This window comes from Maylandia zebra, linkage group LG7 (assembly GCF_041146795.1).
Source record: "Maylandia zebra isolate NMK-2024a linkage group LG7, Mzebra_GT3a, whole genome shotgun sequence".
Lineage (NCBI taxonomy): Eukaryota > Metazoa > Chordata > Actinopteri > Cichliformes > Cichlidae > Maylandia > Maylandia zebra.
Genome location: NC_135173.1, coordinates 26,153,865 through 26,166,750, shown reverse-complemented (window position 1 = coordinate 26,166,750; position 12,886 = coordinate 26,153,865). Strand labels below are relative to the sequence as shown.

The window sequence follows — 12,886 nt, the reverse complement described above, 5'->3', positions numbered from 1 at the left end:
ACCTCTTTGGGACATACATTTCCCATGGGTAGCAGAGAGCTCTCCAAATAAAGTTGAGGAATGCTTAACAAAGTGAAGAAAATAAACCACAGTTTGACGCCTTTCATGTTGTTACCCCGTGTGCTTTTTTGACACGTACACTTTTGATCTAGGTCACTGGATGAGGTTAAGGAGAGAACGTCATTCCTTATCAAAGGCTTTTTGTTTTTGTCTTGCATTATACCAATGTCAAAGTACTGTTAGTTAACGCATTGTTTTCTGGTTGTACGCTAATTCTATAACATATCTACAGTATGAGATTATATGTGTGATTCTGGTTGAAAACCTGGAAACATTCTATATATTATTTTTCATCAAAATCATTTTACTCATGTAGTGTAAACAAGTTGAATAGCACCTTTTCTGCTTTTTTTCTATATCCCCTCCAGGCTCAGCGGAAGGAGGTTTTTCTTCAAGAACGGTACAGCCACTACAGCCTGACTGACCCCTACCTGGCACTTCAGAGGGACTTCGAAGGCGGGGTCCCCGGAGGAGACAAGGAACGGGGTCCCCTAGGGTCCAGCCCCATCTCCATCTTGGAGGCCGTCATGGCACACTGCAGAAAGATGCAGGAGCGCATGTCGGCCCAGCTGGCTGCTGCCGAAAGCCGTCAGAAAAGGGTAAGCCATTGCGGGGGGGGGGATTTCTGTTGGTGGAGAAGGTTGGAGTTGAAAACAAAAATAGAGAGTGCATGGCCTTGTGACCGTGAAACTAAAACGCCACCTGTACGGTTGCTAAGGAAAGATTTAATTTCTCACATGAGATCCAATCTCTTTGCTTCTGCTTTTTTAAACCAGAACTCCCAACCAGACACAACAGTGGAAGCTGAACGTCTCAGGATGTTTACTGCAGGCATTGACAATAATTACTGTAACTTAATTGGATTTTTGTTTTGTAAACAGTCCTTGTGCAGAAATGCTTTGGAGAACTGAATCTACTGGAACGATTATCAGCTGCTGCATGGCGTCGGAACAAAATGGATTAAAGAGCAACTAGCGCATTTATTTATTTATGGTGTTGCTTCCTGCAGCACCGCTTATTGTATAATTAGTCAAACAAATGTTGACATTATTCATTTAGAAGAGGTTCATGAACTGCCCATTGATAAATGTCACATGATATCCAATCATTATAGGAGGGAAACACATAGAACAGTGTTTCCTGTGCTGCCAGACAGTTACAAGGTTTGTGTGTCCAAAATGCCGAATGGTTGTTAAATCTGAACGCGTGAAAGAAGCTTTGATTAAATTTGTGTTGTATCCTTTCCAAAAGTATTACTTTGGATTTGATATAAAAAAAAATTCTTTCCTTTAAATGGAAGGAGCTGTATGTGCGTCAGAATTTGTAGCTTGTTCATGGACTTTCTTTGGTTGGGAGGTGATCTACAATGTCTTGAAGCAAATGCTCTAGTATGTTAAACCATGTTTTGTCATCGGTTCTGCATTGGTCATATGACTGAAAGATATGAATAGTCACTATGTTGTTACATTGACTTAATAGTATATTTATGTCTTAAGCTGCCTCTGAGCTCACATCATTTACTTACCAGCAATAATACTGCAGTGTTTAGCATTACTGCTTTTTAGCATTAGTCTTCAAGTGAAGCCAAGGCTGGCACAATTTTTTTTTTCTTTTAAATCATCTTGTCATAAACTGAAGTTGTGCTGCTAGGAAAAAACCCAAGGGAACACCAAGATAATCAGGAATCGTGCCCTGTGGACGGTGAAAGTTTGGAGAATTTAACTGCAAGCTACTGAGATATTTCATTGTGAGCTGGACCAGCAGAAAAACCAACACCACCATCATTAGAGCCGTGTAGCTGCGGTAGCAGAGACTGGTCAGTCGCATTTTCCAAAATGTCTAATTTCTGAGCTTATGTTTGTTTCAAGTTAAATTGTAGTGAATAGGTGGCAATATTCAGTCAAGTTTAATGAAATCTATTTGCATCTTCTCTTTGACCACAGATTGAGTTTATTTACACAGAATTCAAATCTCTGAGGCTGAAATCCTCCAAAGGAAGTTGTGGGAAAGAGAAAATTCGACGCTTGTCTGTGTATATTAATGTTTCTCCTGAATGCATGGGTATTGTATGAATGGGGGAAGAGTGGAGTAACAGTGTGTCTGTGTTGTGTGCAAACCTAATACCTATTTTCTGGTGTGTCAGTTCTGCTTTTGTGTACAAACTCATATACGCACATGCAGTGTGTGTATTTGAGTGTGTGTTTGTTCGAGGTCTCTTTAGGATTAGAAAGCCCTGATTAACTGGGCAGCCAGATGTCTGCTATCCCTCTGTCCCATTTTCGCTGTTTCTCTTTTTCCTCTCATATATGTGTTCAGACATGAGGCTGGAGGACTGAGTGTGTGAACAATAAAGAAAATACTCTGTTAAAGTGTATGTCCTGTCCATGAACCCTGAAACACAGATTTAGTTTGAAGCCACACTGAACCTTTGTAAGTAACCACACACATAAATACACAGAGAGGAGGTATGGACGAAGGAAGGAGTGGAAGGAAGGGAGAGGTAGGAGTCGGTGTTTTGACAGGAAAGCTGGCTAAATAGAGTGTGTGTGTGTGTGTGTGTGTGTGTGCGTGCGTGCGTGCGTGCGTGCGTGCGTTATCCTTAATGTGCAGCCATATGTGGATTGTTGAATTATTTGGCATAAAAATATAAACGGTAACTTTTAAAAGAAATTGAATTTTCCAGATCTTAAATAGAAAAATGACAAATGATGCTTCTGTCCATGAAGTTAGAATCAGATGTTACAGTTTAGGAGCAAAGATTAGAACATTTTCAGGAAGTGAGAGAAGTAACCTGTGACATGTAGAGGTTGTCTTACTATTTCTCTGTTACTGACAAGTGTTTGTTGTCATCAGGTGAAGATTTAAAACCTCTCTTTAGGGGTTTAAGGAGGAAAAGTTTGTGAATGGAATTTCAAATTAATTAAAAAAGGATTGCAGTAAAAGTATCTGTTTGGCTGGGACTGGCTGCGACAGGAAACTCATCCAAAAAACAGATGGTTTAATGCAAAAAGAAGTCTCACAATGCCCCAGTGTCATCACATGCCCTGCAGATAACTGTGAAACCAATATTTAGTTTGCCAAAGAAGATTCAGACAAACAATTTATGTTCTCTGGACAGGTAGACCAAAGATCGAGTTATATAGGGACAGTAACTGTAGGCATGTTCGGCGCTGATCAAAGGCAGCTTTTCAGAAGAACAGTTTCACACCAGCTGTACAGCAAACTTTTTAAAATCTTCGGATTCTCAGGTTGATTTGCCAGTCAGTGAACTATGAGAAGATGCTGTGAAGCCATCTGCTGGAAAGCTCAACCAAAAAAGTAAATAAAAAAATATATATTTTATTAGAATTAGAATAATATAGAATTTCCCAGAATTTAAAGCCATTTAAAATTTTGCAAAAAAGTTAAAAGACCAATGAAGTTTGTTTGTTTGTTTGTTTTTTGGTCAAATGTCAAAAGGACTGGTGAAAAAAAGTGTTTTTATGAAAGGGCAGGAGAATAGCTTCTGGTGATATTTTGGTTAAATAAATAGAAATAATTAAAATAAAAATAATTTAATAATAAATTGATCATCTTTACTATACAACAGTTTCATTGAGTTGTACCACAACATCTGAGGTTTTATTTCAGTCCACTCTGGTCTTATTTTAAAGGATCACTTACTTGTCGTGGGTTTTCTGCGTCTAGTTTGGTCCCAAATAAGTAAATTGCACCGAACTTTTATGGATACTGCATCTCTTCACCATGTGAAGCTCTTTGGTTTCTTTGGTTATGCCTTTAGAAATGTTACAAAACAATAAGAAATGCGGACTGAGTGATGGAGCCGCCAGAAAGTTCACCTATCTCCTAATTAACCATGTGATTTGTACCACAATGCCAAGACTGGTATTTTGATTTGGAATGTACCATTTTTGTAGTGTTCTCTACAGTTAGGTTTGCAGAGTCTTCTGGAATTGAGTAAAACTGAAAATTATGGTTATTTTCTTAGGATTGCACAGTGCATCACATGGCAGATTTAATATTCTCACAAGACAGTTTGGCCTGAAAACAGAAAGTGCACCACTTCACCTGTGAAACCACTCTCAGTACTGCTGAGAAACATGGTTGTATGACTTTGAACTACAGCGGTTTTGCTTCTTTTTAGCCCCCCAAAACACACTTAAATATAAAAGAAGCAACAACAGACAGCAATGTACTCTCATTTGACATGGTGAATATAAATTGGTGAAATGGAGATTTGTATGAGATTGTTCCTTAAGTTTTTTGCAGTTGCTGTGGTGCTACATTATGATTTTTGGTGCAACGTACTAGAAGAGCGCATCCTCTTCTAAGGTGGAAGCTGTGTACTCTTTTTGGTGTATAATAAATCACCATATCACCACTGATTGCCCAGTTGTAGCCAAACAATCAATCAGCAAATGTGTCAGGCAGGTTTCACTGGAACTCTTAAAATGACCAGTGACACAACAACAAACCAGCACTGCTAAAAGACACAGGCTTAGCATGCTTGGAGAGATCTTCTGGTTGCTGGGTAGAGTGAATTTCACCTGGCTAGTTCGTGCTATCTTTATCCCCTCCGTCTGTTTCCACTTCTGTTGTCCTCCTGTGAGTAAGCTACTGAATTATCCATGAGGTCTTAGCCAAGCTGAAGACAATCACGCAGTTAATACATAACACACTCTGAACTTGTTCATGGGAATAATAAAGGCAATCCCCAAGTCCTGCTATCTCCTTCTCCATGAATCAGTCATGAAGTTGGAGAAAGACCCTATCCAACCCTACAACTAACACCCTACTGCCACTTTAAAGGACCACCATTAACCTGTATAAAGAGATTTTACATAACAATTTGTATCATCTGTAGGCATAGTATAAAATTTCTGGAAACTCTTTGTAGCCCACTTGTATTAAGAGTGCTGTTAGCAATAGCAGTAATTTAAAAAATCATCATAGACAATCTATAAGATAATTGAAAATCACACCTACAGTAAAAAAAAACTTGGTGTGGTATGGTGCTGGTGGGGTGTGAGTCTGAATCTGGAATTTAAAGAAATCTAAAGCTGGGAAGTTTTCTATCTGCAAAGTATTCTGTCTGTTACACCATTGTCTACAATACGCCAAACCATTTAGAAATGAATATAATAAAAGACTGTAGCTTTTTCAAGTTGTCCTTAATCGGAGACATGGAGTCATGCATATTACAGAGTTATCTTAATCCCACATGGTTTTAATCTAGTCCTCCCAGTGTGTTTCGACATGTACAGCGTTCCTAAATGTTTTTCTGAGGCATTAGGCTGACTTACAGCAGACATAATCCTCACCCAATTAGCAGCTAGTCGTAACACCTCCTTTTGAGTAACAACTGGCATTCCCCTGGCTCTCCTCCTGCTTATAAAGCCCTTACTTCTCCTCAACATCAGCTGGTGGTGATATCTATTCCCTGATGGTTTGGAACAGCAGGAGTGAAGGAGTTAGCTAAGGCTGGGAGGGGTCTCACTTGGGATAGTAGCTGCAGAGTGTCAGCTCTATTGTTTGGGGCTTGTTAGAGAGATGGGGTCAGTTGGGTCGAGAGCCCCAGTTAAGCCCCCCCTGTGAAGCCAACTCTGAGCTAATAATAGCAGCGATGCTCCAGATATAGAGGCCGCTGGTCTGACAAGTCATCGAAATTCAACCGTGTGTAGAGACTCTGACATAGAGACACATAAATTCAACCACCCTGTAGAGGAATAAGACCTGTCTTGTCTGTCTGTTTTAATTCAGCTACTTTGTCTGGCTGATTTGATTAATCTGGGTTAAACTATGTTCCCTGTTCTCCTAAAAAAAAAAAAAAAGGTTCAATTTTTGTTTGATTTATTAATGCATTTGCAATTGAGGTGCTGCATTGCCTCAGAATGTAAGCAGTTGGATTTTCAATTCAGGTTCAGCTATTTGAACCTGAAGTTTACTATGGTATTAAAAGACGTGTCAGATTGCTTTATAAGATCATAACAAAGACATGGTGCTGGTGAGGTGTGAGCTGGGGATTGGATATTTGACATACGTGTGACGCTTACTGAGCTTGTACAGCACATACAATCTGTGAGTTTTGTGGTATGCTTGATCGCAACTGATTTATTTTAAAGATGTCAGTGAATTGTCATTATGTCACATGCCCAGTGGTAAAATGCTTCGAGAAGCTGGTCAGGGACTTCATCTGCTCTGCACTACCCGACTCACTGGACCCTCTACAGTTTGCATACCGCCACAACAGGTCCACTGATGATGCCATAGCCCTGACACTACACACTGCCCTGTCACACCTGGAGAAGAGAGACACGTATGTGAGAATGCTGTTTGTAGATTACAGCTCAGCATTCAATACCATCGTTCCCTCGAAGCTGGACAGGAAACTGCAGGATCTAGGACTGAGCAGCTCCCTCTGCAGCTGGATCCTTAGCTTCCTGTCTGACAGACGCCAGGTGGTCAGACTGGGCAGCATCACCTCATCCCCCATCACACTGAACACTGGTGCTCCACAGGGGTGTGTACTGAGCCCTCTCCTGTACTCACTCTACACCTACGACTGCACAGCCACTAACAGCTCCAACATCATTGTGAAGTTTGCGGACGACACTACAGTGGTGGGTCTTATCACCAACGGTGATGAGACGGCTTACAGGGAGGAGGTCAGCGCCCTGACCCACTGGTGTCAAGACAACCATCTCACCCTCAACGTCGCAAAGACAAAGGAGTTGATAGTGGACTTCCGGAGGTGCAGAGAAGTACACACCCCCATCACCATCAACGGCGCTGCTGTGGAGAGAGTGAGCAGCTTCCGGTTCCTTGGAGTACATCTGGCTGAGGATCTTACGTGGTCAGTACACACAAACAAAACAGTGAAGAAGGCGCAGCAGCGCCTCTTCTTTCTCAGGAGACTGAAAAGATTCGGCATGAGCCCCCGCATCCTCAGGACCTTCTATCACTGTGCCATTGAGAGCATCCTCACTGGATGCATCACCACCTGGTATGGCAACAGCACCGCCTACAACTGCAAAGCTCTCCAGAGAGTAGTGCGGTGCTCTGAACGGATAATTGGAGGTGAGCTTCCCTCCCTCCAAGACATCTACAGGAAGCGCTGCCTGAGGAAAGCGGGGAGGATCATCAAGGACTCCAGTCACCCCAGCCATAAACTGTTCAGACTGCTTCCATCAGGAAGGAGGTTCTGCAGCATCCGGTCCCGTACCAGCAGACTGAGAGACAGCTTCTTCCACCAGGCCATCAGACTGCTGAACACGTCATAGACACCTCAGCTTCACTACTGGAACTTTAACATTATGCACTCCACACTGTATATAAATGCCACTTGTTTTGCACATTTTCAACTCTGTATATTTTATATATTTTATTATTATTATTATTATTATTATTATTATTATATTTTTTTTACTATTTAATTTGTAAAAATGTGTATACACACACACACACACACACACACACACACACGTAGGTAAATATTTAGTATACACATCCAGAAATGCATACACTATTATATATTGTACATATATTTATTAGTTTCAGGTTGGCCATTCTTGTATTCTGCTCGTTTGTGTTGTTGTGTTTGCACATCTCTGTTGCTTGTGGGGCTCGCACACAAGAATTTCACTTGCATGTGCTGTGCCAGTGTGCCTGCACATGTGATGTGACAATAAAAGTGATTTGATTTGATTTGATTTTGATTTGATTTGATTTGTAATACTGTCACTAAAGACGTTGTAGAGGTAAATTATATCCTCTTGTATCTGCACACATGTAACCTGAATTACTTAGCGTGATTTCTTTCTTGGTTTCTTATTGTGTATATATTCAAGTTTCAGCTATAATGTCTGTGATCTGTAATACTGCTCTCAGACCTCGTGTGTCTTTTCTTTTCTTTTTCAGCTGGAGATGGAGAAACTGCAGCTCCAGAGTTTAGAGCAGGAGCACCGCAAGCTGACGGCACAGCTGAAGGATGAGCGTGAGAAGAACAAGCATATTGTCATGATGCTAGTCCGAGAGTGCAAGCAGCTTGCCACACGGGTCGTAGAGGAGTCACAGCGCTTTGATGAACTCCAGGCTCGCCTGGATGAGGAGAGTCGCACCTCTGGCCGACTCCAGGAGGAGTTGAGCTCTGAGCGCCAGCGCAGCCAACAGATGGAGGCAAAGATGGAGAAGCAGCTGTCAGAGTTTGACACGGAGCGTGAACAGCTGCGTGCAAGGCTGGGCCGTGAGGAGTCAGAAAGCCTGAGTCTGCGGCAGCAGGTGGAGCAGCTCAGGACTGAAAGGGGTGAAGGCAAGGATGGAGCTGGTCTGCCTGCTGCTAGTAGACCAGAACCTGCTGCTACCACCAGTACGCCACCCAAACCTAAAGCTCTGACGTCTGTTTCTGTAGCTACAGAGCCCATTAGTTCTCGAACAGCGTCTTGCCAAACGGACCTGCCTCCCACAGAGGTGGAGGGTCCTAAGAAGTCCCCTCTCACTATACCTGTCAAACCAACCCCTGCCAACTATGTGGGCCTGAGCCTGCCAAAGACGACTGGCCGGGGGATCGTCCACAGCAGCTCAGGAGGACTGGCACAGACAGAAAATGGCTCAGAGGGCAATGCCCCCCACGGCTTACCCAGCGGGGTCAGTCCCCGTGTCCAGGCTGCCCGCTACAAGTTCCAGGAACAGGACCAAAATGGCACGGCATCCCAGAGTCCTCCAGCTCGTGACCTTTCTCCCACCAACCGCGATAACTTTGCTGCCAAGCAGCAAGCACGTCACACCGTCACGCAGGTCCTCTCACGCTTCACCAGCCCTCCTGCAGGAGGGACTGGACCCCTGCGTCCAGGCCTGCCCCATTCTGCCTCAGAGGGAGGCCCTTTTCCCAGCCGCCTGAGCCACCCTATTGGCCTCAAGTCTCCCACGGTGGCCAGGATCGACAGGGGAAACCCTCCTCCTATACCTCCCAAAAAGCCAGGGCTTTCCCAGACACCTTCTCCTCCTCATCCACCCATCAAGGGAGTGGCTGACAGCAGCCGCACCCCTGGGGCTGGGTTAAAACCAGCCACACCCCAGCTGCCGCCAAAACCGGCCTTGGACCTGGTCCCAGCCCTGACGGCCTCTCAGGTGGGTGCCTGCCCCCCGTGCCGTTCCCCAGGGCCTGGCCGGGGCCCTCAGCGGCATCCAACAGCAGCATGTTCAGAGTGCCCCCCAGTCATCAGCTCTGCCACCACTGTCAGTAGCCCCTCCTCCATAAACCCCCCCTCCACCTCCTCCTCCATTAGTGCTCCATCCTCCTGTAGTCCCCGTGCCTCATCAGGCAGCCCCCTGGCAACAGCATCAGGTAAAGGGGCTCCTTTTTGCTGCATCTCCCTCCAATTCTGCCCACTGCCTCTTTTCTTTACCTGTCTTTCCAAGATCCTAGCCTTGCCTATCTTAGGACAGCATAAGGATCAGTTCACAGGAAAACTGGTATAACTGCAGAAACGACACATGGGTCAGCTCGGTTTATGTTCTTGCCCCCCCAACCCTGAAAAGCCTTACAAGATCCAATGCTACTCACTGCATTTTCTCTCAACTTATCTCTCCTTCTCTGCCTTTAATGTGCCCTCCCCCTGAGCACCTTTCATCTCCCATGATGTCACATTAGACATGTCAGCATCAGTATCAGCAGCAGACATTTAGATCATGTCACTAGGATGTGTCTGACTGTTGCTCAGAGACAAGAGGTTAACAAAAGGAGAATTTCAGGGTGACCTGAGACAGGCCAGCGCCCCTCCCGATGCTCTCTTGTATTCATATTGGTTTGTTGGGCTTTCTAAAAATAACCCCCTATCCTCTCTGAAGCTGATGCCAGAGGCTGCTCTCTCCTTCCCTTCCCCTTTTCCATCCTCCAGTAGCATGCAATGATTACTCCTCCACTTCCTGCACTCCTTCCTGTTTCAGCTTCCATTAACTAGTCTGACTGACTGTTTGCCATTGACAGCACTCTGTATGCAACTTGTTCGCTTTGATATAAATGTTAGCTTTTATATTCACTGTAATGTGATTTTCATGCTTTTATTGGTTGCACTGTGTGGTGTGATTAAAGTTAGATCCAGCTTATTAGAACTTTGGTATTATTTTGATGTTTAGGTTCAATATTTCTGTATTGTCTGGTTGAAACACTTAGTAATGTCTGTTTTCCCAGATTTCCACCAGGGTATAGCAAAAGCTACAAAACCATGACCATGATATATATTTAATATATATCATATATATCATATATGCATTATATAGTGATCTATCTGTTCATGTAACTGTATGTTTTGGCAAGAGCAAAATGCCTTAAATGGAAAAGCACCTTATATTTAAGAATCTGTCATGCAGCTGAAAAACCTGACTATGTTTTTATGGCCATATCTTACTTTTTTTCTTCTTTTTTTGAAAATAGCAGATCCAACACCTTTATTGCCAGCCTTTATGAAATTCTTGCATTCGATTGCAGCATGTCCCACTTACAAATGTGACAAAGCTGTGGAGTAGTATGAAAGAAATCCTTCCACACTTTGACATATTTATCACAGTTATAAGCCAAACCATAAAGTCAGCTGTCAGCATACATGTTTCTGTAGCTTTTGTTTTTATCCTACTTTTGCACCAAAACCACAAAAATTCCAACCAGAACAACTGCTGGGGCTTTCTTCATCTTCTTGAGATTTGATGCTGCATTTTTTCTTTACTCTTTTTAATCTGTGTCTTTTTGTCTTGACACACTTCAGCACGCAAATTCTTCACTCTGACTTTCTTTAGCCTATTTTTAACCCATGCTGTTCAGAAATTGCCACAGTAAAATAAGTATGACATATATATATATATATTTGTCTATTGTGTTTGTGGTACTTAAAGACCTATCTATCTTCTTGCTGTGTATTAATCAGATGCGATGACAGGCTTTTCTGTCCAGACTGCAGCTTCACAAGCTGATTAAATCGCAGACGTTTTTTGCAGGCTTCAGGTTTGTCACAGCAGGGTAACAAATTCAACACAAAAAATGTGAAAAAATATGTATATAGTAAAAATAAATAGTTACCTCAAGAATTCTTTCAAATCCTCTGGTAAGCTAGACTTTAAAATTCAAATAATCAAAGACACAACAGAGGGATGTATAAAATATGTTAAATTAATTGTCATCAGTGCAGGCCATTATTGGTTAGAATTTTTGCTTAAACTTTAAAGGACATTTATGGAAACTGTTTTAGGTTTTAGAGTTTAGCTTGCTTGTAACAAGAATAATGTTTTAGGTATTACAGTTGATCTCACGTTGAGAAAAGTGGGGCCGAGGAAACCACAGATTCCTGGAACAAAACCGCAGGATGTAACTTTAGTTGTTACTCACACACACACACACATATATATTAGGGGTGCAACGATACACAAAATTCACGGTTCGGTTCGGTTCGATCCTTTGGTGTCACGGTTCGATATTTTTTCCATACAAAAAAAATGTTCATGCCTTTTTAATTTGTCATTTATTAAAATTATAAATATATATTTTAACTCAAAAGTACAGTTTTTAAATTTAACCCTAACCCTTGTGCGTGTTTTTTATTTTGACAGCGAATGCGCACCTGCGGACCACTTATGTGCAGCCCTGGTTATTTAGCTCGTCATATTGCAGCCACAGAAATAATTTTGTCCATGAAACCATAAAGCTGCACTTTCTTTTTGCCTTATAGTCTGATTTGTCATAACTTTTCCGTTTTGTGGTAAGCTTTTCTTTGGCTGTCACTTCTTCACCCTGACCTGTCTTATTTGGCTCAGCAGAACTAAAATATATATCTGTCTTTGAAGGTTCTCAGTCATCCAGGTCATCGTAGTCAAATATAAATCCTGCTGCTTTCACACACGCACTCACATAAGCTCAGCGATTCTCTGCGCGATCAACCTCTCACATGTTTAAGCTGCGGGAGATTTCACTTGTCATGTTTGCATAGTAAGCTAACGATTAATAAGACGATGTCAGAGGAATTGGTGCGCAAATTATCATCACTCACAGATCAGTGCTGTCGCTCTCTATACACAGTTCGCATGATTGCAAAGTGAAAGCAAAAAAACAAGCGCAAATTCAAACGCGATTTCAATATGTCACATATTGACAGTGGCTCACCCAATGACATAATTACCCAGCTACATTTCTGAAAGAATGCAAAAGCATTGACATATGTTTTTCCTACAATAGCCCGATGGGCAGGGCAGAGATAGATTTTGGTACCCCGACTGGAAAAATCGCTAGCCCCGGGACGTCGGGCTAGCGATATTGCGAGCCCTGTATCTGATTGAGGAATCACTCATCTTTGGAAAAGAGAGTTTATTACAGAGAAATGTCTCTTTCCAAAATAAAAGCTATACTATCCGCTTCTTCTGGGCTATATTCTCAGCAGCATATTAAACAGCTGTCTAAATGACTCGGCTAAAGTTAGTAGCATGCTTGTTGTTTTTGTCTTTGCACTAGGATGATGTCGGCGTAAATGTGCAGTCATATTCGTTGTGTTCCCACTAGTGCTTTCAGGTTAATCTCGTTGAAATGACCTTAACGCCACAACACGGCAAATCTCCGTTAACGAGCTACCGCCGATCGCCCCGTGCATGGGGCTAGACGGCCAACACGTTAACGAGCTAACTGCGCTAACACACTAGTTCCCACCCATGTAATTGAGCATTGCATGGCACATCCAACATACTGTTTTACTTTAGTCCATGACTCGCTTACCTTCAGGGTCATACGTCACATGAAAACCAAAATAATTCCAAACGCCAGATCTGAATGAGGGTGGGGGAGGTCCAT

General features: G+C 42.6%; 1 protein-coding gene across 1 annotated transcript in view; it reads left to right on the top strand.

Moving 5' to 3' along the window:
- Nucleotides 1–12,886, top strand: part of cttnbp2 (cortactin binding protein 2) — a 99,756-nt gene that overhangs the window by 47,897 nt on the left and 38,973 nt on the right. The window contains exons 3-4 of the mRNA XM_004556307.3: nt 429–659; nt 7,978–9,403. Of these exons, the coding sequence (XP_004556364.3) occupies nt 429–659; nt 7,978–9,403 (1,657 nt within the window). The remainder of the gene's footprint in view (nt 1–428; nt 660–7,977; nt 9,404–12,886) is intronic.